The 27,602-nt window shown below is 39.8% G+C and overlaps 1 protein-coding gene across 1 annotated transcript; it reads left to right on the top strand.

The window, feature by feature from the left end:
- The first annotated feature begins 3,710 nt into the window (after positions 1-3,710).
- Positions 3,711-26,315, top strand: LOC137188345 (desmoglein-2.1-like). Its single transcript, XM_067597978.1, has 14 exons — positions 3,711-3,818; positions 9,276-9,359; positions 10,382-10,540; positions 10,780-10,921; positions 13,626-13,786; positions 13,987-14,121; positions 14,650-14,835; positions 17,777-18,264; positions 18,374-18,516; positions 19,204-19,425; positions 19,861-20,103; positions 21,531-21,661; positions 21,854-22,180; positions 22,748-26,315. Exons 1-14 carry the CDS (start codon positions 3,771-3,773, stop codon positions 23,837-23,839), a joined length of 3,561 nt encoding a protein of 1,186 aa, XP_067454079.1. The 5' UTR covers positions 3,711-3,770; the 3' UTR covers positions 23,840-26,315.
- The last annotated feature ends 1,287 nt before the right edge of the window (positions 26,316-27,602 follow it).

The raw sequence follows: 27,602 nt of genomic DNA, 5'->3' as shown, positions 1-27,602 counted from the left end.
TGCCAATTAGAAAATAATAATGTAAACTTGTCAAATTAAAAGCAAGACTACCTGCACTAATGAGAAGACCATAGATGGAGCTTAGACTCAGTGGTCACACAGCTGATTGGTCTTTAGTAGATTTTTTAATTTGGCCTTGAATGTATTGATTGAACTACAGTTCTTCATATCATCAGGTAGGGCATTCCACTGAGTTGTGGCTTTCACAGATAAAGCTGACTACCCAAATGCAGTGCGACGAAATGGTATGGTACAATCTTGTATAGAGGATATTCTGGAGGATCTAAAACAACTTATTGAGCGAGTGTGCACAAACTCACATAGTGGAGGAGGGGCCAAACCATTTAAAATTTATAAACTAGGCACAAATTTGAGAATAACTAAATTCTCCCAACATGTGATGCAATAAGACATATGGGAAAGAATCATAGTATACATAAATATCTTGGCTGCGTCCAAAGAGAAACAGTTTCTAATATGTCTAAAATTTGCTAAGTTGTACTTTATGATTTTAACTGCTTTTTTAACATGTTTCTTAAAGTTCAAATTTGGATCCAGTGTCATACCAAGATATTTAAAATCAGTACATATGTCAATTTTTTCACCTTTGATGAATATATCAGCATTAGGGGGTTGTATCATAGTTTTAGAGAAAAACATACCTTTTGTCTTGTTTACATTTAGACTCAGACATGATTTATCAAGCCAATGTGTGATCCTTTCCATTGCAATTGTTAGCTTAGCAGCAGCTAACTCAGCTGTTTTTGCATATGTGTACACAACAGTGTCATCTGCATACATTTGTAGTTCTACATCATGACACTGTTGAGGGTGCTCATAAATATATAGGCTAAATAATAGGGGACCTAACACTGACCCTTGTGGAACACCCATTGTGCACTTCATGTTACTGGACAGTGTGTCACCAACTTTAACACATTGTCTCCTATTAGATAAATACAGTCCCCTCCAAAAGTATTGGAACAGCAAGGCAAATTCCCTTTTTTTTTTGGTTGTTCACTGAAGACATTTGGGTTTAAGATCAAAAGATGAGTATGAGACAAGAGTTCAGAATGTCAGCTTTTATTTCCTGGTATTTACATTTAGATGTGTTAAACAACTTAGGATATATCACCGTTTGTATTACACCACAGCATTTTTAGGTGAGCAAAAGTAAAGGAACAAATAATCTTGAAGTAAATAACATTTAATATTTGGTGGCATAACCCTTGCTTGCAATAACTGCCTCGAGCTGCGACCCATCGACATCACCAAACTGTTGCATTCTTCATTTGTGATGCTATTCCAGGCTTTTACCGCAGCTTCTTTCAGTTCTTGTTTGTTTCGGGGGGTTTTTCCCTTCAGTCTCCTCTTCAGGAGGTGAAGTGTTCCCGAACTTTTGCGGCTCATCTCTGTACTTCTTTGCAAATTTCAATCTGGCCTTCCGATTCTTACTGCTGATGAGTGCTTTGCATCTTGTGGTATGGCCTCTATATTTCTTCTTCCTCGAACAGTGGATTGTGATACCTTCACCCCTGCACTGCGGAGGTCGTTGGTGATGTGACTTACTGATGTTTTGGGGTTTTTCTTCGCAGCTCTCACAATATTTCTGTCACCAACTACTGTTGTTTTCCTTGGCCGACCTGTTCGACGTTTGTTGCTCAGTACACCAGTAGTTTCTTTCTTTTTCAGGACATTCCAAATTGTTGTGCATGCTATGCCCAATGTTTGTCCAATGGCTCTGATTGATTTTCCTTCTTTTCTCAGCTTCAAAATGGCTTGCTTTTCACCCATAGACAGCTCTCTGGTCTTCATGTTGGTTTATCCTCTTTAACAAGAAATGCAGTCTTTATAGGTTTAAACCCAGGCCAAAAAGTAGACAAGTCATGCAGAGCTATTTAATGTTTGAACAATCAACCTTAAAGGCAACACCTGGTCAACAAGAAACACCTGTCAGTCACATGTTCCAATAGTTTTGCTCACTTGAAAAATGGGTGGGTTCAAACAAAGGGTGGTATGTCCTGAGTTGTTTAACACATTTAGATGTAAATACCAGGAAATAAAAGCTGACATTCTGAACTCTTGTCTTATACTCATCTTTTGATCTTAAAACCAAATGTCTTCAGTGAACAACAAAAACAAGGGAATTTGCCTTGCTGTTCCAATGCTTCTGGAGGGGACTGTATGAAGACATCCATGCCAGTGATCTAGATGAGAAGTTAAATTGAGAGAGTTTCGATATTAAAACATCATGATTGACTGTATCAAATGCTTTACGCACCAACTACTCCTGTTTGTCAAGTCTTGATTTAATTTGCTCTATTGAGTGCAAGGTAGCAGTTTCGGTGGAATAATTTACTCTACAGCCAAATTGCACACAATGTAGACCAAAATTGCTTGTATTAAGAAATGTTGTCAGTTGTTTAATGACAACTTTCTCAGCAACCTTTGAGAGTACTGGCAGTATACTTATTGGTCTGTACTTACTGGCTTCAAGGCGGTCTCCAGATTTAAAAATAGGCGTGACAATGACACATTTCCAGTCATCAGGAAAGGAGCAGCATCTCTAGATTTCATTAGTTTCCACAAATGTTCATTAAACCACAGTAAATTGTTTTTATTTTTAGATTTGTTTAGTAGTTTTGCAGGACTTGCTTTATCTGGCAGGAAGAGGCAGAGCTAGTTGACCTTTCAACTTACTGGGACGATTTCCTTCTTATGAATGTGGTCACGCCGTACTGATTGCATTTACAGCTGCTTAGATCTCATCACAATGTGAGCCTGACCACCTCCAAATGTGGTCTGACTGATCCAGTCACATTCTGATCACAATGCATTCTGAGTGCATTTACACCTGCCTTAAAATGCGTTTTCCCCTATCCAGATAACATATGCAGATACAGACTGCATGTTAACACAAGGTGTAAATGGGGTATCATTGTCTCAGTAGGTTAACATAAAAACATGGAAAATGGTCCTTTAAATCAGTTAACAATCTTGTATTTTTTGCTCTTCTATTTCGTCTATTTCTTCTTTTGCCAATTAATAGAGATAATGAGAAATACATCACAAGTACAGTGGTATTGCAGTAAAAGAGTATATGTCATTTTCAGTTTGCGATTTATCCTTAAATATTTTTTAATGAAATTTCATAAAATAACAATAAGTCTGGTCCACAGACAAATAGTGCAACAGACGCCTGCTAGGCCAGTCCTGGCTGGCTGTTGGGTTAGCTACTAAGATTCGTGCAGACATTTTGTCTCATCAAACACAGGAGAAACTTATTCATGACTATTAAATTAGGTGTTCCAGCTCCTTTGATGCTGCGCACCATGACTCACCTACATAATTTAGTGGAACACCTAAATGTGATGGTAATATTGTCATAATGTGAAGTTACACTTTTTTAAATAAGTCAATATATGTTATAAAGGAGCAGCCCAGCAAAGCTGATATCTTCCCATCTGACTCTGGGTAAGACAAGAAACAAATGACAAGACAGATATTTTCCAGTCTACTTCAAGGTTAAAATATGCGAGTGCAGCTGTAGGCCATCTCGCTGTCTCTCTCTCACACACTGCTATGTCTCTGCCTAAGGGGCGTGTGTGGAGCAGGGGGCGGGGGGCGGGGGGGGGGCGGAGGGGGAATCACACCTCTTTCTAAAGTCTCCTCCTGAGCTCCATCAGCTTAGAATCAGTCAGGAACTCTTGTTGGCTTCATTGGGACTCTACTGGATTACTTGATACAGATACTGGGACTTTTCTCCAGTCATGATTCGGGTTTCTTCACCCGTGTTTGTGTCATTGCTGCTGTTTATGGTGAGTACAGGAGTTCCAGCATCTCTTGTAAATGTGGTATTTTTACAGTGCTGAAGTCAGATTTTAGAATTATCAATTATGCCTGACAGTCTATTAAATTTCAGTGGAAATCTGAACTATAATCATATAAGTCATTCTGTGTTTTTGATAGTGTTGATGGTGGACAGATTAGCTATAAATTTATTTCAGTAAAACACTATTTCAGTGACCATACTGGCCAAAAAATATTTTCAGAAATTCTTAATAAACTCACTTTTTGTATTACTGATTGTGTTACACCAGCTTTAAATCATAATTTCAAATTCAGTTAATATTCGCTTAATAAAACATTGACTTCAGGTGTGCTAACCTGGCTGCCATGGCAACACAGAAGTTGGATGTGATGTTTTCGATTTCACAAGTCAGACAAGCTTGGCATCATTTCTCATCCAACAACTTTCTCATTTCTCACATGAGCTTGTTTATAGAGTTGGTGTTATATCATAAAAACTAAGAATGATTGATGATGCAGGATAATTGCACATAATGTCAGACTGGTTTGATTTGATACTATACACTCTGATATTAATTATACAGTTTCCCTATACTTTATGTTTGCTTTGTAATGTATGAAATCATGCTTTTGTCATATCAGTAATAATGTAGTCAGTATATTTATAATGGATTATTTGTTGTGTAAGGGATAATTTACAGCGAGTGGGTCATTATTGTGAAATGAACCCCGACAGGGTGATGCAGGACCCTACCACAAAGCAGAGGGGTCTTGAATCACCCTGAAGGGGTTCATTATTCCGTTGTACATTATCCCACTTATTACACGGCTATTTACTAAAGAAATCAATAATCTGACACAAAATATTGATTTAGAGATAATTTTATTGATTTAAAAATGATTTTATTGCTTCCACTAAAAAATGGTCCGTTAGATCTACATTTGGAACCGTGTGCATAGCAACATAAATATGTATGAAAACTCTGTAGCGTTCTTAAGAGTATGATGTTTCTGTCATTCATCTCTACGTTTCCTTCTTGTCGGGCCTTTGCAGTTTACACACCTGGAAACACAACTGTTACTAATGTTACAGCTGGTAACAATATTACTATTATCACTTAAGTTAGTGTGTAGTGATACGCAACTAAGAGAGGCGCTCAACAGATCTATTGCCGTTGCCTGGATTGGAGGACAGGATCTTGCTAAACTTTTCCCTTTCTGTAATGGTTGGAGTACAGTAGCTCTTCAGGCTGCCGTCACATCTGTGCCCAGTCACAGACATTATCTCTGATATGATTGATTGATTGATATGATTGGGCGTGGTCCTCCTGAGTCTATGAACAGAACTGGGTCCTTAGCAGCAGTCTGTTATTCATAGCAGCGGTCTGCTTTTCAGAAACAACAGACCGTAGAATGGCATAATTGACCAATCAGAATCAAGTCTTCAACAAAGCCGTGTAATAAAGTGTCTTTAAGACCTCATGTAATGCCTTGGAATGGCACATGCATCTTAAAACCAGAGCAGCAACTAATGCATTAAGGCACTGAAACAAAATTATGACACTTGACTCCAACAAAGAATCAAAATGTCAGTTTATTTGTGTTAGAGACAAACATTAAAGTCAATGTGCTGACTCTATGTACATTATTATTATAGACTACATGTTTTTTGTTGTAGCTCCTTCCCAACCAAATTATCAGTGAGCGATTATAACCCAGAACAAGTTAATGCAGTAAATGTTGCCCTAGGTGTTAAAATATCTGAACTAAGCCAGTTGGAATTTGATCACACCCATGGTTTTTTATTTCTTTATTTTACTTCATTTTGTTCAAATTGAATAGTTAAGAGGTTTTTGACAGTATTCAGAACTCTCTAGTGTGTGGGATTGCAGACTCAAAACAATAAAAAATGACTATTCAAGTGAAGGAAGGACAGCAATGACCTAAGACATAATTTCTCAGATGAAAAATTCATCAATGTTCTTTGTACTCAGCAGTTATTCCTACATGTTATGTACATGGTAGTCAGACTGAGCTCCTCTTTCTCACTGAAAGATGTGAGGCCACCCCTTTCTCTTTTTTCCGGACATACCTCCTGTTATCCTGACATGCCCATGCATTGACTACATAATGCAGGCTTTGTTGTCTCTGAGGTGTGGTAGGGTGTGTCGGCCGCTACCCTGCACAAAAGCAGCTTAACAGTACCTGACAGCTGGGTAATTTTACCAAGGGGCCCTCCCGGTATCTTAATCTATACTGCAGGTTGGGTCAGCCTGCTGACAAACTGACAGCAAACTGTTTGCAACAATACATTAAAAAATGTGATACAGCTGTACTGCCTCCTACCTGTGTAGAGCAGACTGTGCTCAAGTGATGTCTCAATGACTACCACATGTTTGTTTTCTCCTTGTTAGCACAGCACACCTTACACATTTCATTGTTTGAATATGTGGACCTCCATTTGTATTCAGCATTGCTCTATCAGAATAACTAAAAGCACCTGCATGGGTTGATGAGGTTGACAAAAATGGTGAATGTTTAAATGTTTTATTGAAAATGGAGGCAATGAGGGTCTGTAAAAAGTACCTGCATTGTGTAATTCACAACAGGAATCTCTTCAGTCCAAACTCATTTGGAAGTAATGTCTCAGAAACCCCCACAGAGTCTGTCACTAATTCAACATCACTATTTCAACCCCATTGCTTTATAAATTCTATTCTATTCTATGTTTTTAATCTGGGGCTTTACTGGAATATCTTTGCATGATTTAGGGTTTTGAAAAACTCCTTATTTATCTTATGCTGACCTTCAGCGCACTTCCATGGGAGGCTATGTCAGCAAACCATGTGGGATTGCACTACTTTTTCTTGTTCTTTAATCAAAGTGTCAAATTGTCAAATACATCCATGTATGTTCGAGCCTAAAACCAATCTGAAATATGCGAGTGAACAACGCAAACAACACATGGAAAAACCTTAACAACAACCTCTGCACCCAACACTACAGAACAGTCGGCTGTGTATGGGAATTTCTACATACATTCACCTAAAGTTTTGGAACTTGGATGATGTTTAACATAAATATCTGACATCATGACAGTATATAAATAACAGAAAACCAGAAAAAATGTTAATGAAATTGCTTTTACCTAGAAACTTACCTACTATATTTTTACATCACCTAAACTATTAATCATTATTTTATGAACTGCTATTTTGATTCATTTTTAAATCTTTGATCTGAGTCTTTTTTTTCAATCCTTTTTGTTTAATGTTCCTATTTTTTCACATTTTGTGTAGCACATTGTATTGCATCTTTTTGTATGAAATGTGCTATATATTTTATTCTTATTCTTATTATTATTACAATCGCAGATACACTATCTCACACAAATCACTGCCATAGATAGCTCACATGACTGACAGGCTTCACAGTGTCTAAGCTGACAACATCTTAACTGCAACCTGGAAATCTCAGTGGCTGCACTCAAACAGTCCCTTTTATCCTTAGCTCTTTAACTGAACCAACAACTCTGAACACAGTTACACATTTTTAATTTTTAATTTACAGAGACAACCATTTAAATAGGATGAGTTTTTCACTTGGGGGTAGAAGGATGAAAAAACATAAAAAGTATTTTTTGTTTGTCCTTTGAAAGGAAAATATCACATACTGACTTTTTTGATACGAGAGATGTCACTGTGACTGAAGTGGGATTATTTATTGTTTTTTTGTTTTGTTTTTGTGTGTGTGGTTTCTTGATGTGTGGTATCAAGGGTTTGCTGTGAACACACATGCAACTTTTCAAACTCAACTAAAACTTACCTGCTCTGGTTCATGTTAGCACATAAATAAAGGACTTAAACACAACATACTGCTAGTCATATTGAAAATCAGAATAATTAATAGGGGCTAATATGCAAAGACTTCAACTAGGTTGGCCACCAAACCTGCACTGAAGAGTCATAGTTTGTGGTTTTGTGGCAGACCTGAAAAATTCCAAACATTGGATATCCTGACGGTGCAAACTGTGGCAGTGCTTAGTCTACAAACAATTCATTAAACTGAGTGAGCAGACTTTTGACACAGCTACAGGAGATAAAGTATGATTTCCACTAAATGGTATTTGCTAGGAAACTCCACATAAAAACCAGGGATCTTCTTGCTGTGTGAGTGAGCTTCTATGTCACTCTCCTAACAGTGACAAATGTATTCAGCATTAATTCAGGGACATTGTCAAAGAATACAGTCCCCTCCAAAAGTATTGGAACAGCAAGGCAAATTCCCTTTTTTTTGGTTGTTCACTGAAGACATTTGGGTTTAAGATCAAAAGATGAGTATGAGACAAGAGTTCAGAATGTCAGCTTTTATTTCCTGGTATTTACATTTAGATGTGTTAAACAACTTAGGATATATCACCGTTTGTATTACACCACAGCATTTTTAGGTGAGCAAAAGTAAAGGAACAAATAATCTTGAAGTAAATAACATTTAATATTTGGTGGCATAACCCTTTCTTGCAATAACTGCCTTGAGCCTGCGACCCATCGACATCACCAAACTGTTGCATTCTTCATTTGTGATGCTATTCCAGGCTTTTACCGCAGCTTCTTTCAGTTCTTGTTTGTTTCGGGGGGTTTCTCCCTTCAGTCTCCTCTTCAGGAGGTGAAATGAATGCTCTATTGGGTTAAGGTCAGGTGATTGACTTGGCCAGTCTAAAACCTTCCACTTTTTTCCCCTGATGAAGTCCTTTGTTTTGTTGGCAGTGTGCTTTGGGTCATTGTCCTGCTGCATGATAAAATTCCTCCCGATTGGTTTGGATGCATTCCTCCGATAATTGGCAGACAAAATGTTTCTTTACACTTCGGAATTCATTCTGCTGCTACCATCATCAGTTACATCATCAATAAATATTAATGAGTCTGTTCCAGAAGCGGCCATGCACGCCCAAGCCATGACATTACCTCCACCATGCTTCACAGATGAGCTTGTATGCTTCGGATCATAAGCAGCTCCTTTCTTTCTCCACACTTTGGCCTTTCCATCACTTTGGTAGAGATTAATCTTGGTCTCATCAGTCCATAAGATTGTGTTCCAGAACTTTTGCGGCTCATCTCTGTACTTCTTTGCAAATTTCAATCTGGCCTTCCGATTCTTACTGCTGATGAGTGCTTTGCATCTTGTGGTATGGCCTCTATATTTCTTCTTCCTCGAACAGTGGATTGTGATACCTTCACCCCTGCACTACGGAGGTCGTTGGTGATGTGACTTACTGATGTTTTGGGGTTTTTCTTCGCAGCTCTCACAATATTTCTGTCACCAACTACTGTTGTTTTCCTTGGCCGACCTGTTCGACGTCTGTTGCTCAGTACACCAGTAGTTTCTTTCTTTTTCAGGACATTCCAAATTGTTGTGCATGCTATGCCCAATCCATTGGCTCTGATTGATTTTCCTTCTTTTCTCAGCTTCAAAATGGCTATGGAATATGGATTCCACCACCAAAAGGGCTGAGAGAAAATAAAGACTATACTCAAGAATCTGTTGCCAAGGTGAGTCATTAGTCTTTGAATTTCTTCAATGCTTCCTGCTTATTTTTGAGAGTTGTTTGTTTGCTAATGCTAGTGTACATAAGAAGATGGTGTAGGAACTGCAGTTTGGATTGATGATATAAAGACAGAGTTTGCATAAGCCAACAAGTAGAGCAATTTGGTAATATCTGTGCTTATTTGGGCTGCAGTAGCCCAGCACTGAGAATCAAAACTTTGTGTGTTTCTCTGTGGACTGTAACTTTGGATGAAGAGCTCTTTGGAGCCATGAAAACATAACTTGCACTGTTTTTAATCACTGGAGTCACTGGAAACTAAAAGTTTTAGTAAAGTGCATCATAGCACCTTGAATTAGGTTGACTATTAAGAGCAGAAAAATAGTCCAAACACACACTTGCTGAAAACAGTCAAATATATTAGACAAAATAATAGATCAAGTATGGTCAGATGTCTGAGGTGGAGGTGACTGTCAGCTAACTACTGAGACCAAAGCAGTGATTAAATATACAAGAAACCAACCATTAACAACGTAGAGCAGCATGGAGCTGGACTATGTGGAGTTTTGATAAAAAGCATTTATTAATTACATGGTCTGTTCATGATAATTTACAAACGACAGGGCTTGACACTGGCATACCTAAGTCTGACCCTTTTTTATGATCATTAAAGTATGTGTCCTAATTTGGTAATTAGGATTAGCTGCACACAGCTAAGGGTGCACTAGAGGGGGGCACAGTAACTTTTGTTAGCATTCTCAACAATGAGAGGGACTATTTTACGACAAGCATGTATCTGCAGGGTGAAGATGTCCAAAGGGGAGCACAAGTAGCCAGACAAGTTGAAGAGGCAGTGAAATGCTTGGGACAGTGAAAGGATGGTTTAGAATAAATAGTTTGCTAACTCTGCAACTTTCTTTTCTTGATTTCCTGGTGCAAATGTTTTGTTGTTTCCTTCTGGTGCACTTATATACACAATATGAATTAGACTGTGTTTAGCTGAATCAAATCTTCTGCTCTGTCTATCAGATTCATTCGGACTTCGATAATGGCCGAGGGAATATTGTCTACTCCCTGGAAGGCATTGGTGCATCACAGAATCCCTTCCATGTGTTTGTAGTCGACCCTAAAAGTGGACTGATTCGTGTGACCCAAGTGCTTGACAGGGAGCTCATCGATTCGTACAATGTGAGTGATGCATAACATATTCTATTCTATTTTGTTGTGTTGAGAAGATTCAGTAATTGCTGCTTCTCATACATTTTTTTATCAGAGATATTCGGCATCGATTTTTGCAACACATTCAAGTCACAATATGTTTGTAAATGTATGTGATATATTTTAAAAGTCAGTCTCTGAAAGAAAATGAACCCTGCTAAGACAGATGATAAAGATAATATGTGGATTTTTTTCTTCTCTTGTTTCAGCTGTCAGGTGTTGCTAAGTACACTGATGGCAGACTGGCAGAGGACAATGTTGACATACGATTCAAGGTTATAGATGAGAATGACAACTCTCCAGTGTTTGGTGTCATCAACCCTGGGGAGGTGGATGAGCTCAGCCCTGTAGGTTAGTGTTTCTGCTTTTATTTATGTTTCTGATGAGTCATGGTAAACTTATAGAATAGATAAAACTTGATTGTCATTGCACACAGTACAATGAAATGCAGTTCTGCATCCAACCAGAAAGTGCAAATAGTAGAATAAGGTGCTGATGAGGCAATATTTACAGATGAGAGTGTGTGTGGTATATGGTTATATAAACATGAAATATATACAGATAATAAAAAGAAGGTGCTGACAAGACAGTATTCACAGATAAGGTGCAAGGGTAAGACATATATAAGTTATATACAGGTGTGGGGGGGGGTTGTTTAGGCACCGGCATGATGGTTGTGGTCTTGAGGCACCTGCAGACAATACCCCGGGCAAGTAACAGGTTAAAGATGTCAGTGAAGACCTTGGACAGTTGTTCAGCACATGCCTTGAGCACACACCTGGGGATGCTAGCGGGGCCAACAGCCTTCTGTGCATTCCCACTGCTCAGTGCAGATTATACAGCAAAGATGGAGAGCCAGAGGAGCTGGTCATGTGGGGGAGGGACAGCTTTGATGGCTAATGTTTTATTGTCCCACTCAAAATAAGCATAGAAGTTGTTGAGCTTGTAGAGGAAGGGAGGCATCATAGGGGGCTAGGGGGGTTGTGTTCACTCTTCTGTAATCAGTAATGGTATGGATGCCTTGCCCCCACCCCCCCACCCCCTTCTCTCTCTCTCAACCCAGCCGGTCAAAGCAGATGGCCGCCCACTTAGAGACGAGTTCTGCTTGAGGTTTCTTCCTGTTAAAGGGGAGTTTTTCCTTACCGCTGTCACCAAGTGCTTGCTCATGGGGGAATTGTTGGGTCTCTCTCTCTGTAAATTAAAGACTACAGTCTATGTGAAAAGTGCCCTGAGATGACTTTTGTTGTGATTTGGCGCTATATAAATAAAATTGAATTGAATTGAATTGAATTGAATTGAACTGAATTGCCACATGCATCTGGGGTTGGAGTTGTTCTTGAAATGCTCATCGATCAGCAGTTTGTGTTTTTGTTTGGCACTCCTGATGCCCTTTTCCACACTTCCGGATCTGAAAGCAGCCTCACATGCCATCTGCAGAAGTCTAACCTCTCTTTTCATCTAAGGCACCTGGTCTTGATCTGTTTGTGGTTTGTGACATTGTTAATGTATGTATGTGTTGATACAGTCCAGAACAAAAGAGGTGTATGTTTCAATGTCCGAGTGGGCGTCCAGAGTGGCCTGGGTAACAAACAAGCTCCAGTATGTATCCTGAAACTTCTGTTGTAGTGCAGAGTCTGCCCCTTAAGGCCAAACTTTCACCTTTCTCTCTGAAGGTTTCACACATTTCATGAGAGGTGTGTACTTGGGGAGCAGGAGCAGAGAGAGGTGATCACAGTCCCAGGTGGGGAGGGGGCCTCAGGCAATATTTGTGTACACAAGGTCCAGGATATTGTCTCCTCTGGTAGGGCAGGAGACATTTTGATGGAACTTGGGGAGTACAGTTTTAAGGTTGAAGTGACTGAAATCAATAAATAAAATAAAAGCCCAATAAATGCCCCATCTGGATGTGCAGGTTGTTGTTTGCTAATAGCAGTTTGCAGTTCTTTCTTTACTTGCTTTGCATTACCATCTGTAGGTACGTAGACAGCAGTGATAACAGTAGATGTGAATTCTCTGGGCGGGTGGAAGGGCCTACACTTAATCATCAAGTATTCCAGATCAACAGAGAAATGACTTCCAGTTAGGACAGCTTCTATACACCATGCGTTGTTTACATAGATGCACAAACCACTGCCTTTGGTCTTACCCGAGTCCTCTGTTGTTCTGTCAGCCCTGAAGGCGGGGGGGATGGTGGCAGCTTTTGTAGGGCCTCAGAAACTTGCAGAGGGTTGCTATGACCTCATGACTCAGTTTAAAGGTGCTCACAGAGTTACTCCTTATCACAGAAGGCCAGCCGTCCCACCATGGGATTTGGAGATGGTACTGAAAGCCTTGAAACACAAGCCATTTGCACCCCTTGAAATGACTGAGCTGAAATTCTCTCTTTTAAGTCCGCATTCTTGTGTCAGCTAAAAGAGTAAGAGAACTTTATGCCCTATTGGTGCATGAGGAGTGTTACTGCTTCCTACCTGGTGATGGAGGACTGGGACTACACCTGAACCCAGCTTTCCAACCTAAATTTATGTCTGAGTCACTAACTAGTCAACCTGAGCTGCACCTTTTCCACCCTCCTCAGGACAGTGAAGCAGGGCTGAGTGCTTCACTGTTATAGATTGGCCATAGATTACTGCTATGGCCAGTGATGGCAATGGAAGTGTCATTGGACATATGCGCACAGAACAACAGGCCAGTTATTTGTCTTATACAAACTTGACTGCCTTGTGCAACCAGTTCCAACACTTTTTGAAAGTGCAAAGTCCCATCAAACTATTTACCAAATGGACGTTGTACTGTTCAACACCCCAATCACAATACACAGGCTGAATAAAGTGTGTAAATGTTTAGTTTATGTATTGTTTTTAAATGATATTATGGAAATACTTAGCATCTAGCAGCTATGGCGAACAATGGTTAGTTTTTTGTATTGTCACAATACAGACAATACAGTCATAATACACTATCAACATCAATGTCAAGTGTTTTCTGGGCTTGGTTTTTGATACACTGTCTCCAATATTACATTTGATGACTGTTTCATTTAATGCTGTTTTTACAGGGACTTCAGTTACGAAAGTCACTGCAACTGATGCTGATGAACCAGGGAATGTGAACTCTCAGATCGCTTATACCATCGTGGATCAGAATCCACCTCATGACATGTTCTACATGACCACTGATGGAACCATTTATGTCAAAAGTCCCACCCTGGACAGAGAGGTATGGACTATGCCAACAAATACACAGGGCTATTTTTTTCTTTATGCTATCCTTTAACATAGTCAGTAGAACAACTATGATAATAACTAATTCATTGGATAAAATCATGGTGTAGAATTTACACCTCTTACATTAATATAATCTCACATCAATGTGTGATACAGTCTATGTAAGCAATTTATGACTGTTTTATATTTCAGAAAACAGACCAGTACATTCTGACGGTGAAAGGTCAAGACTTAAATGGTAAACCAGAGGGAAACACTGGAACCGGCACTGTTATCATTAATGTCCGAGATGTGAATGACAACCTTCCTACTCTGGAAAAAGAGATGGTAGTTTTCTTTCTCACACTCTTGTACTGTACAACATGTTATACTGTATACTGTATATATGACTAGAAATGGTTTCTATTAAAGGCTTTCAGAGTTGCATGGGTTCAATGTTTTCTTTCTTTTCTTTCTTTGATACATCAAGTCAAAGAAAACCTTACATTTTTATTTAATTAGAAATTAGATTAGAGTGCACTTAGCATCAGACACCCTGGAAATGTGTGAAAATGAACTCAAACAGCATTTAAACAATGTAACATTAAAACAAATACTACTGAAATGTATGTCTTTGACAATGATGATGGTAATGAAGTATGAGAAGAGTACTGTATAGGAAAAAAAGAGATGTGATAACCATAAATGTATTTACTTGTTAGGGGATGTCATTAAAACATAATATTAATGAGCTTGTACCTTAATCACAGTTAGGCAGCAACTGACACTACTTACGATTTTACTTTGACTTTGGCAGTTGTTAAATATTACATAAGAGCCCCGTTATTGTCATCTCATAATGTGTTTTACTTGCAGTATGAGGGCAGCATTGAGGAGAACACAGAGGGTGTGGAGGTGATGAGAATCAAAGCAGAGGACTTGGACCTGAAGGACACAGACAACTGGGAAGCTGTGTTTGATATCGTCAAAGGCAACGAGGCTGGGTACTTCAGCATCACAACAGACCCCAAGACCAATGAAGGCATCCTTATGCTCGACAAGGTACAATCACAGCAGTGTTTCTGCATTTCAATTTATGATAAATGATTGTCCAGTCTTTTGTGGATTAAACTTGGTAAATACAATCAATATGCTCCATACACAAACAATGAGAGACAATAAATTGCCTACAATTAAAGGAGTAGGACTAAACATGACTAAAAAAATTAGTTTTAACTTGGAAAAATACGGGTTTACAGTCAGAGGGTTTCTGTGCACTTCTCAGATGCTATTCCTTTTAGGGGTGCCTGTGCGACATTTAAAAGGCCTCAGATGTCAGTTTTAACTCAAAGCTACCTTCCAAGGTGTCATTTTGGTCTGCACAGGAGTTAGGATTTTATTTAACAAGCCCCAACAATTTGCAATATGATCCAACTTACTGTCAGCATCCAGCAGTATATATAATGTAGTCTTTTGTCTAAAATCCCTGGAGGTTCCCTAATGTTCAATTTAGATCATCAGTTCATCAGTTTTTTGCCACTAATCTGGCTCACAGTGGCATCTTTCTTTTATTTTATTCACATCCCCCTATTCCCTCTGGGGGATCCTGAGGCATTCCCAGGGCAGATGTAATTCCTCCAGAGTGTTCTGGATCTGCCCCATGGTCTCCTGCCAGTTGGACATGCCTGGAACACCTCCACAGGGATGTGTTCAGGAGGCATCCACATCAGATGCCCGAACCACCTCAGGCATCAGCAGTTCTACTATGAAGTCCTTCCAGAGGTCTGAGCTCCTCGACCTTTCTCTATCCATTATCACCCAAAGCTCATGACCATAGGGTTGGTTGATGGACGGGTCCATCCAGGTCTTTGATTGCTGCCATGACAGGCAATGACCTTCTAGTCATGATTCCAAGCAGCTGTCTCTGCAGTGGAGGCTTTAAACTTGGCCTGCTAAGAGTCTTATACCCCGCCTCCCTCAAGATGCAAGAAAATTTTCTTTTTCAGAAGTTGAAAGTTGACAAAATCACAGACAGGGGCCTCAGCGTTCCCAGTTCACCCTCACTATTCATGTGTGGGTTTATCAGGTCTGTCCAGCAGCCTCCCTTGCCACCTGATCCAACTCAGTACCAGGTAGTAATCAGTTGACAGGTCTGCTCCTCTCTTTACCTGAGTCTCCAAGATGAATGAAACAACTTCCTTTGGCCTAAGGTGTTCTGGTACCAGATTATGAATTTATGAATTACCTAATGCTTGAGTGTGGTGTTGTTATGGATTATTCATAACAACTACAGTAATCTGATAACAAGACACCACAGATCAGACAGAACTATGGAATCCCTATGCAACACCTCTAGGACTTTACCCTGAGACTCTGAGTAGGCTGAATAGTTTAAACTGATAATGACAACAATGAGGACACTTACAGAAAGGAGGTGAGGGACCTATCCATATGGTGTCAAGACAACAACCTCTCCCTAAATGTTGAGAAAACAAAGGAGATAATTGTTGATTTTAGGAAGTCCAAAACTGTTCAGCCACCAGTTTACATCAACGATGTCCCTGTTGAAATTGTGGATAACTTCAGATTCTTATTCTCCTGGTTCCCTGGTCTCCTAGTCTCCTGGTCTGGTTGGTCTAGTCTCCTTAAGAAGGAACACCAGAGACTATACTTTCTGTGATGCCTTAAAATATAATCAATGTCTACAAAAACCCTGGTCAATTTCTAGTGGGCTACCCTAGAGAGCATCCTTACTGGAGGCATATGGTGTGGTTTGGCAACCTGACTGATCAAGACCACAAACAACTGAGGAGTAAGAGAAAAACAGTTTTAAAAATCAAAAATCGTAGAAACGTGAAAATAATTACTTAATTTAAAATTATGGAGTCGCCACTTCCATATGTCGCTGTCTATTCAATGGCCCGACCAAGCAAGTCCAATATTAATCAGCAAACAGCTGTGTAACTTCTAGGCTTCATTAGAGGACATTTAGATTTAGGAATTAGACCAGACTAGGTGTGTTGCACATATCTAACAATTAATTATTAATCAACAATTAATCAAGGTTACCCCAACCTACCCACTATCGACTTCAGTCTTACTGGTTTAATACGCGTACCTAACGTTAGTCCAGCTGCTGAAAACAACAGCTCAGCTGGAACAGATGTCCCAGGATGCTAAAATACTGTCGCTCCAACTTTATCTGTCCAGGAAATCTTTAAACATTTACCCTGCTAAAATGCATTTATACTCAAAGCAGGGGAGTGTCACTTATACAGTTCATCACTTTTGTGTTGATTTTGTTGGAAGCATGTTTAATTACAGTCTTGGTTGTCCCGACTGCAGCTACAGTGCTGCTTTCTGCTGTCTGACACTCAGCTCTAAGCCTGCATTAACCAAGTAGCTGCTTGCTGCTTCTTTTAAATATGTTAGTTTAGCATTAGCATGAGCCTCGGATAGCTGAGTAAACTGGACAGCTACCAGACAACAACACTGAATTTTCACAACTTTATGCTGCAGAGTTCATCAACACACTGCCACAGTGAGCAGAGTGAGGCACACTGACTTTTTTCTTTCTTGGACAGCAGGGAGGTGTGTTTGTTTTATTTGTGTTATTTGTGCGACCCTTACCTTATGGGTGGTTGCCAAACACACCTGTAACTCCATTTTTATTAAGAGTAAGAAGCTCCATCCAATGACGCAATGGTGTACTACAGCAAATTTACAGAACATGTTCTGACAGTTTCACTGCATGTCCCTTGCCTTCTGCATTATCGGTTAATATATTTTTAATTGATTAAACTATTAAATGCAATTAAGCAGTAATCGATTAATCATTGACATCCCTATATGGAACATTACTTTAACATTATGGATGTACACAAAACACAGCCTCTGCATACCAGTCCTCATTTTACTCAATTCTGTAAGCCTGTATTCCCAAATGCTAATATTTGTTATTGTCATAATTTGTGTTTTTGTGTCTCTATGTGTCATTTCATAGGCTGTGGATTATGAGGATGTTAAGGACCTTGATCTAGGAATAGCTGTGAGGAACAAGGCTCCATCACATGATGGATCTGGGGTAAATGCTGGAGCTGGTATAGGTTTCGGAGGAGGAGCAGGGGGGGGAGGGGGAGCAGGGGGAGGAGGTGGAGCAGGGGGAGCAGGGGGTGGAGGTGGAGCAGGGGGAGCAGGGGGTGGAGGGGGAGCAGGTGGAGCAGGGGGAGCAGGTGGAGCAAGTGGTGCCAGTGGTGCCAGTGGTGCTGGTGCAGGAGGTGGGTCTGGAGGATCATCATGGCAAAGCTCAACCAAATATAAAACCTATCCAATCAAAATCAATGTGAAGAACCAGCCTGAAGGGGCACATTTTGACCCCAAAGTCAAAGCTATTCCCATCTCAGAGGGAGGCGACTCCATTAACATTAAAGATGTTATTGCCCACTACCCTGCTATAGATGGAGACACTGGGGAACCAGCTGAGAATGTCAGGTCAGTGCATACACAAACACATGGACATGAATCAATCTAAAGTTAAAAATACAATATCAGCTAATTTTCTACACTCAATAGTAACCAACAGAGCTTATTTTCGCTGTAGGTATGCCAAAGGTTCAGACCCTGGCAACTGGCTAATCATCGACCCAGAGACAGCTGAGATCAAACTGAACAAGATGCCTGACAGAGAATCTCCACTCCTGGTCAATGGGACATACTTTGCTGAAATACTCTGCATTACAGAAGGTACACTGTTGCTCTAAAAATCTGTTTCATCTCCAGATATTATACACTTCAGAGTGGTCTTCTTAGTGAAAAGTAGCTTTGATGACGGCTTAAAATTCTAAATTCTGCTAGCAGAAGTATACTAACAGTGGACAAGTGCAAATTTGGTCTTAGCAGCACAAAATGAGGTAAATATTAGCTCCCATGCTGAGGCTGTATGACCTCTTAATGAATTTACAGAGACAAGAGGAAAACAGCCAGAAACTTCAGAAATTTTTTTAAAAAATAGCTGTGGTTTAAGGTAAGTTTGAGATTTTAGCTTTAACAAAAACCCTGGCATACTCCAAACACAGTTGTTGCACATTTCCAGCTGGCTAGAACTAACATCTGTAGGCCTACAGTCAGAACACTGGCTATTTCTTGTGAATAAACTCAAACTGCACAGACAGACTGCAGTCCAACAGTCAAATCAATCAGACAATTAAAATAAGGACAATAAAGAATAAAAAACGGAGAATATCCCCCCTTTGTTCAATCTGTACACACCATTAGGCCCAACCACAAGCAGGGGCAAACTGTTGTGTATAATTGTAGTCCAACAGCAGGGGGAGTGAAATGTTTGTGCCTGAACTTGTCTCTGAAAAGTGGATGTAAAAATGAGAGAAATGCTGAATGATTCGTCCATATTTCTATTTTTTTCCATCTCAGACTTGCCTGCTAAAACAGCCACCGGCACCGTAGCCATCCAGGTGGAAGATTTTAATGACCACTGCCCCACCCTGACCAGTAACATCCAGACTATGTGTACCACGGATGACGCTGTTATTGTCAACGCTAAGGATGAGGATGCATTCCCTAATGGACCTCCTTTCCACTTTGACATCATACCAGAGGGCACTGAGGGCAAATGGCAGGTGGAGCATCTTAATGGTGAGGAAAATACTGTAAATTATTTGAAAGATATGGAAGATACCTATAAAGATATAAAAATAGATCTTAAGTAAGAAATGGCTCTAAAGTGACATGAATTGGTGTCTGATACAGATTTGATTGATTTGATATTACAACTAGTGGTTGTCAATGTAAAAAAACAAACAAACTAATTTTACACATAGGTTGATACACGGAAAAACAAACAAAACAAGCAAACTAAAAAAGTTATGACCTTAAAACTAGCACTGAACATGTTTTCACTGGGACGCCTGGTATGCATTTCAGACAAGAGCACAACCAGAATGTCTAGAACCTCTTGTTTTCAAACTAGAATGTGAAAAGCTAGATTTAACCATGAGTCTTTATTTTTAAGTTTAGATTAAAGAATATTGATCTACAATACCCTTCATATGTTTCTCTTGTTGCGGGCAGACACTGCAGCTATTTTGAGGTCCCAGGAGTCCGTGTGGCCTGGTATCTATGAGGTGGAATTTCTGGTGAAGGACGAGCAGGGAGAGGCCTGTCCAGAACCACAAAAAGTGAAGGTCGAGGTCTGTACCTGTGAGGATGGAGTGGTGTGTGGAAAACGAGGCGCCAACGGTAAAACCAGCAAAGGAGCAGAGTTAGGACCTGCAGGCATCGGACTGCTATTACTGGGCCTCCTGTTGTTACTACGTAAGTATGATGTGACACTCATTCTGATGAAGGGTCATGTGACTCAGACTCAGACTGTTTTTGTCCTGCTGTAACATGTGGATTTCTCCTCTGGGGATCATTAAAGTCTCATCTTACTTTTGTCCACTAGAGAGCACTGACAAGTTTATTTTTCAATTGTGAAGTGTCCTTCTCAGTATATATTGTACCTACATTTTTTAACTAACTTAAACTTCAATAAATGTTTGTTATATGTTTATGTTAAAAGATGAATATCAACTGAAATTCTTCAATCGTAGAATGATATCAAATAACACAAATAGACTACAGTCTCAAGTTGCAAAGTGATAATATAATAGGCAATAATTAACCACACCCTCACCCTCACCCACACATTTCAATTGACATAAAAGACTGACAGGTGGGGCATAAAGGTTCAGTAATTAAATGTGTTCTCAGCTTTAAGCCTGTGTGAAAATAACTGCAGTGTGGGATAAAAGGAATTCATAAGGGCATTTAAGTTCTCTACACTACACATAACAATTTCTGTGTGCAAATGCCAAACCTCCAACAACAACTAACTAAATGACTGGATCAGTTCTTTGTAAAGACTTAGAACCCCTGAAAGCTTGGCATCAGACTACAGTATTTGTCTAGAACAATAAATAATCATTATCTAAATAAGCAGAAATTCAAGTTAAAAAAAAAATCTTTTGTCAGTATTTTTATTGAGGGTTTAACACTTACAATTATTTTATCTGCTGCATCAAGACTGGGTGGTGACAGTTCTGATTTTGGCAGAAAATCGTGTAGGGTCCCATCAGTTATAGTAAGAAAATAAGTTTTCAGGCCCATTAAATGCTCCATCAACCAAAAGAAACAAATAGTTGCAGTGGGAAAATAAATCAGATCACATTCTCTAACAGCCTGGTCAGCTGCTGGCCCACAGGTAGCAGTTGCCAAAAATAAAAAAAAGGGTAACACCTGCACACTTACTCCAAGCCACAAAAGTTTAATGATGACATTTAATTCTGACCTGGCAAAGATCCAAGTAGGATTGAAACGTTGTCATCATTAAACCTTTGTGGAGTAAATGTGCAGGTGTAACCCTTTTTTTATTGATGCTGTTTTCTGATAGCCTTGCACCTACCTGATGTGTGTATAATTACTTTCCTTCAACCAGTTGCCAAAAATGGAACACACTCAAGAGGGTAAAATGTCAAACATATTAAAACATGCAACTTACATCAGAATGGTTATAGCCACACCTAGTCTTATTAATAATTGTTGCCTATTATAAGAGCAGAGTTAACAGCCATGTTCTGTGGCAGGTAAATTAAAGAATAGTTAAATTGCACTTTTTTTTGGAGGACCCCAGAGGACAACTGCTGTGCCAACTCCACAGTTTGGGAGCCAATAAATTAGACTAAAACTCCTTGTTTCCACAGTCATCCCTCTGTTGCTGCTCTTATGCCAATGTGGGGAGGCTGCGGGTCTGCCAGGGGGCTTTACTAAGATGCCTTTTGAAACTAAATCACACATCATTAACTACCACACTGAGGGCCAGGGAGAGAACACGGTAAGACCAACATATTTAATTTACCTTTTACATGAATTTCATTGTTGAGGATAGAAATATTGGCATACACACAGGTTGCTTGCTATTGAGATGATGTCTGCTTGAAAGTTGCATAAAGTTATTTTTGACCACTAGGCATCAGAAAAACAGTCGACTCTCTGTTCTAACATTTGGATCCTTGGGCTGTTATAGGAGGTGCCGCTACTTAACATGCCAACACAAGTGGATGGAGATATGGTCAACATAGGTATGGGCATGGCTACCAAAACTTCAGCAATGGCACCCATGGCAGGCTTTGATTTTGAGAAATCAGTCACTTCCATGGATGGGATAAATGGGGCCATCTATCAAGATGGTTTTGAAAGTGGCCACAGAGAAGGAACATGGGGGATGATGAGGCAGTCGAGTGGCACTGGCTTCCACTCTGAGTTTGAAAGCAGAGAGGCAAGAGGAGGAGGTGGCGGGATTTATGACAGCATGGCTCTGCCAGACCACTTCCTGGAACAGTACTACACTCAGGTGAGGAATTTTTAAACCTTTTCTGTAACCTATAGTGGGCTTTTGATGTCCTGTACATAATCATTTCATTTTGATGGTTTTGTTGGGACTGTTGGGAAAACAGTTCAAACAAGATAAAAGCAGATTGACTGAAAAAGGCTCAACTGCTAATTTCCTTGCTATAACAGTTCAAATTACTCTGTGTACTTGTCCTGTCAGTAAAAACAAAGATCTACTTCCTTCTAAAAAAAAAGAAAAACAAACCTATTCTAGAGAGTTATTTAAGCTAACTAACTCACTGTGTGTTCATAACACTGTGTGTTATGAACCCAAACTTTGAAAGCTTTAAAGGACATCCCCCTGGGCACCACCATTGTTTTACGCCAGGATGACAGGCAGCTGCATTAGCTAAGTTTGTGATATTATGTGACACATGTCCCCGGTGTTAAACTGACTAATAATGAGAAATGTTTTTAATATGGGTGAAACTCCTACACTTCTTTAAAAAACTACATTAAAACACAGTTTGCATTATGAAAGCAAAAATATACTGCACTCAGTCAATTTACTGCACTTTTTTTTCAACAGAAGGCATCCAATGGAAACGAGAACCTTGGAGTGAAGGATGGTCTGTTGGTGTATGAATTTGAGGGCCAGGGATCCTCTGCTGGTTCAGTGGGCTGCTGCAGCCTCGTGGAGTCTGACAACAACCTGCAGTTCCTCGATGACCTCGGGCCAAAGTTCAAGACCCTGGCAGAGGTGTGTGGGGGCAAAAAGATCCCAACTGAAGTCAAACAGGTGCTCACTCCTCTGCCCAGTGCCTCCATCAAAAGTCAAACCTCAGTGTCAAGTTTGACGACTGCCCAACAGCTGACCCCACCACCCAAGCTGCAGCCAACTGTCCCCAGAACAGAGCAGACTGTGGTCACGGAGACATCTGAGCATTCTCAGATGGTGAAGGAAAGCACGACCACATTGAGAGAAGGAATGACCACAATGAAGCAAGGGATGGCAAATCAAGGCCAGATGTTCCTTCTACAGCAACAGCAGCCTGTCTACTACACCACCACCCCTGTGCTGCAGCCGATGCACTACGTAGTCCAGCCACAAGTTCAAAACGCCATGGTGCTGGCTGAGGCACCAGCTACCAACCTGCAGGGCATGGTTCTTGTTAATGGCACCCAGACTGGACCTGCCCAAGGCATGGTAGTTCAGGGGCAGACAGTGATGTCCAGTGGACAAGGCCAGGGCCCTGGCATGGTGCTGGTTGAGAGGAGTGGGGTCCAAGGTGGTGGTGCCAACCTGATCCACGCTGGCAACCTTTCTGGCTCACAGACCATGATGGTCGTGGAGGGCAAGGTCCCAGCGGGATCAATGCAAATGCTTACGGGTAGCCAGACCCGCCTTGTGCAAGGGGGCACTCTACAGCCAGGAGGGCTTTCAGGATCTCAGAGAGTGCTGGTGGTCGGAGGGCAAACAAGCAGCGGAGGACAGCTGGTCCACGAGGCAGGAGGTCTGTCCCAGAAGAGCAATGTCCTTGGCTCTAAAAGAGTCCTCCATAGCCAGGACAACATGTCCACTGGTTCTCAGAGTGGTGTGGTGGCTTCCTCTGCCACCACAGTGAGCACAGCCCCCACATACCGCAAGGTGGTGGTACAGGAGAAATTCACAGAATTGTGATCTATGAAAAGACATTTTTTAATGCAGTTCAAACTTCTGGCAAGACAATCTCTCAAGTATTTTAATGAGAGACACTGCATGTGCATGTCAGTTTATTGGTGGAGGGTGTGCTGCAGCAGTTTCATGAGGAATTAATCTACATGTGGCTGCATGTTCATACTACAGCTTATACCAGACACTAACATATGCACTTAAACAACCTCTGTCTTGTTGCATTATTTTGAAGGTCAGTTAGTGGGAGTGTGGTAGTAGTTCCAGAAATTGAGCAGTAAAAGAACATTCTTCACAAACGTTTGTCTGGATCAGTCCACCTTAGCAAGAAAATAGCGTGCAGTTTCAAATCTAGATTGCACTACAGATGTAATGATGTTGAAATTTGGTAGTCTTTGTTTTTGCGGTGTGGTAGTGGGACCTGCCAAATTCCAAGCATGCTGTGATTTGCTTTGACATCATACGCTCATACGCACTACATACAGCTATTCTTGGGTTCATTGGCATATTGTTTGGGTTTTTTTTTTTTTTTTTGGTTGTTTGTTTGTTTTTTTGGTCTTTTTTTGCTCACTGATTTCACATTTTTTAGCCATTCTAGCATTTGGTCCACACTGTTTCATGGATTGTCATGAAATTTTGTACAGACCTTCATGGTTTTCAGAGGATGAATCTTCACAACTTTGAGGAACCTCTAACTTTCATTTAGGTCAAAATTTTAACTTGTCCAGTATTTTGATTTATAACCAAACATCTGCAGAACTAATGGCATCCCTCTCATCCTCAGCAGCATTGATTTTAATTTATTATTGTGATTATATGAGTATCGTTAAACCCTTTAGAACCATTCCTTTTTATGGGAGCTGTACTAAAACTTGACTTGTCTTGACTTGTAAACTTGACTTCCTTGTTTTCTTGCTCTATACAAGTTTGGAGTGTGTGATGTTTGTAACCTTGTCAAGTTTAACAATAACTCACTTTTAAAAATTCAATATGTAGGACATGTCACAATAAAGCACTAAGATAAAGTGTGTCATTTTTAACAAGAACTACCAAAAAAACATGTAAACATCCAGTTCTGCTCACTTGCACTTGGTTTCTTGTGATCCGTCTTAATCTAAACATTTTCTTCTACTTTTACAGAGTTCTTGTTTGAAAGATTTGATTGTTGCTCTTGAATTGACTACAGCAAATATTTCATGTTTGATAAAATGTTTATCATTCAGAAACTTAAAATGGCAAATTATGCTGTGTTCAAACCAATGTAAACTCTAAATGTAGCTAAAACTTAAGTCAGTTGAGCAATTAAGCCCTTTTTTTTATTACATGAAATAGACCAAAAATTAATTATTTTCCTGTTTGTGTGGAACTAACCTTGGCTACTTTATTGTGTGTACATGTTCATGGTCATAAATTGTACAATGGCGGTTCATTTATTACTATGCAGGCAGATTCTTATGTGCTGAAATACATTTTGGCATAATGTCACAATGTTTGTCTCATGGAAAGCATTTATCTCATGCATGCTTACTTTAATAAACTCTTTTTGTACAGAGCACTTCAAGCCAGCGGTCATTTTATGTTCATGTGTCCGCATTAGGTCAGGGCAGTATATTATATCACTATAGTGTATATGACAACCTTTTTTGGCAGCAACTGACTCAATAAAATTTCAGTAATGCTTTCATTGTTTGTCAGCAAGAACGCACCTTGACGGAATGAAGATTCTCAAGAAAGATTTGCAAGCCAGTTTTGATTGGCTCCATAGTAGTTTCGTCATTGACTTGATGAGGATGAAATGGTATATGCTAAAATATCTCAGTGATCTACTAGCACTTTCATGCCTGTGCATTCCTTTAGGTCAGTAGATGGGGCTCTGCTGGTTATTCAGGTTATACAGCTGGTGACAAAGGGTGACTGAGTCTAAAGCTCCCATCTGTAACATACTTCAAATTGCTTCTCAAAACATTCCTTTAAGATTTGTGAATATTTAATTATCATATTTAAACCTGGCATTAAAATGTGATCTGTATCTGGATACCTCATCTGGATACGTAAAAAACATATTAATACAAGTGTAAATGCACTCAGAATGCATTGATCAGAATGCAAGCAGATCAGCCAGACCGCATTTGGAGTTGGTTAGGCTCACATTCTGATCAGATCTCAGCAGGTGTTAATGCAATCTGTATAGCATGACCACATTCTTAAGAAAATATCCACCCATTAAGTTGAAAGATCACCTAGCTCGACCTCTTTGTGCTAACTAAAGCAAGCCCAGCAAAAACTACAAGTTTTTGCAGCTAGAAGTTCACTCACTTCTTTAAAAGTGATTTAGACTTTTTTTTCCTTGACCTGAGACGCAACATGTTTGACAAGTCCTCTGACTAGCTAATTTGCATATTGAGATGTAAACACAATGCAGAATTTTTCGGATTCCATTTCGTGTTTTTACTTGCATTTGTTTTTTTCTTTTTTCTTGTCCCTGTAATGCACTTCCTGACTGTGTTAAGAAGAATGCTATGAAAATAAATACACTACAAAGGCTCTCTTTCTTAACAGCATTTCAAATTACTTTGCAAGAAGGCAAGAAGACAAGTTAAAACAAGATATGTGAAGATACTAGGAGTATTAAAACTATAAACTACAAGGAAGATAATTTTATAAAATTATGTTTTCAAAAGGGAGACTGACAAATTTTAACAACAATCTGGACCTTCTCACTTCTAGTAAAACTGTATTGTAGAATTTTAGCAGTGGTAAATATGGGGTCAGATTAACAGTATAACCACAGGCAAGACCTTGACATGCCTTTAAGTTAAACTGTGAATCAAAGCTTTAATTACATTCTAAAAGTGACTGGAGGCCAATGCAGGGAAACTAAATCTGCTGTGACACATTTCTTTGATCCAGTTATTAGTCTTCATGGCACCTGCATTTTATACTAGCTGAAGATTATGAAGGCAGCTGTGGCTGCAACAGGGTCATAGTGAATTGCGCTAGTCGAGTCTAGGAAAGATCAAGGCATTAACTACTTTGAGGCATCCCAGTGGCATAGGGCTCTAAGATAAGACGCAGACCACAAAATAATAATACTACTACTAATACTAATACTACTACTACTTCTATTACTACTACTATTAATAATAATAATAATAATACATTTTATTTGTGTAGCACAGTTCATACAACAAATGCAACACAAAGCGCTTTACATCAAAAATCCAAAGGATAAAACTCAAGAGACAAAAGAAATGCAAATCTATAAAAGAAGAAAGATCAAGTAAAATCAAATAAAAACAGAAAATAAGACACAGTAAAACACAAAGAGCCCGTAAGCAGTTATGAGACCACTAAACTAAATAAAAGCAAGCCTACAAAAATTCATCAAAAGTTTTAATGTTCCGTTTGAAGCTATCCACCGTGTCTGATGCCCTGACCTCCTCTGGGAGAATATTCCAGAGGTGAGGGCCTAGGACACAAAATGCATTATCATGCAAGTCTTAGTTCTGGTCTGGGAAATCCAGGAAACCAGAGTTTGAGTCTCAGCACTGCTGGATCAGCTCCCGTTGTGAGGCTCTCATTGAGAGGGCTTTTCTGGCGTTGGATTTGGTGACAGTCTAGTCTTTGAGTATGGCTTGGACAGAGATGTGATGCTCATGAAGTCGCTCCAGCATCCAAGGTTGAATTCCAACACATGGGACTGTCGTTCTGGAGCCTGTTTTCTTTGATATTGAGGTGGGCCTGCTGCTTCTTCAGCACACAGGTTGACACT

Source organism: Thunnus thynnus, chromosome 8 (genome assembly GCF_963924715.1).
Source record: "Thunnus thynnus chromosome 8, fThuThy2.1, whole genome shotgun sequence".
NCBI classification, from domain to species: domain Eukaryota; kingdom Metazoa; phylum Chordata; class Actinopteri; order Scombriformes; family Scombridae; genus Thunnus; species Thunnus thynnus.
Note: the sequence above shows the minus strand (reverse complement) of the source record. Positions and strands in the feature narration are given on the sequence as shown.

Coding starts and splice junctions, on each gene's coding strand:
- LOC137188345 (XM_067597978.1), top strand. CDS start 3,771: ATGATTCGGGTTTCTTCACCCGTGTTTGTGTCATTGCTGCTGTTTATG. Junction 14,122..14,649: donor CTACTCTGGAAAAAGAGATG/GTAGTTTTCTTT, acceptor TTTTACTTGCAG/TATGAGGGCAGCATTGAGGA. Junction 20,104..21,530: donor GGGCCTCCTGTTGTTACTAC/GTAAGTATGATG, acceptor TTGTTTCCACAG/TCATCCCTCTGTTGCTGCTC.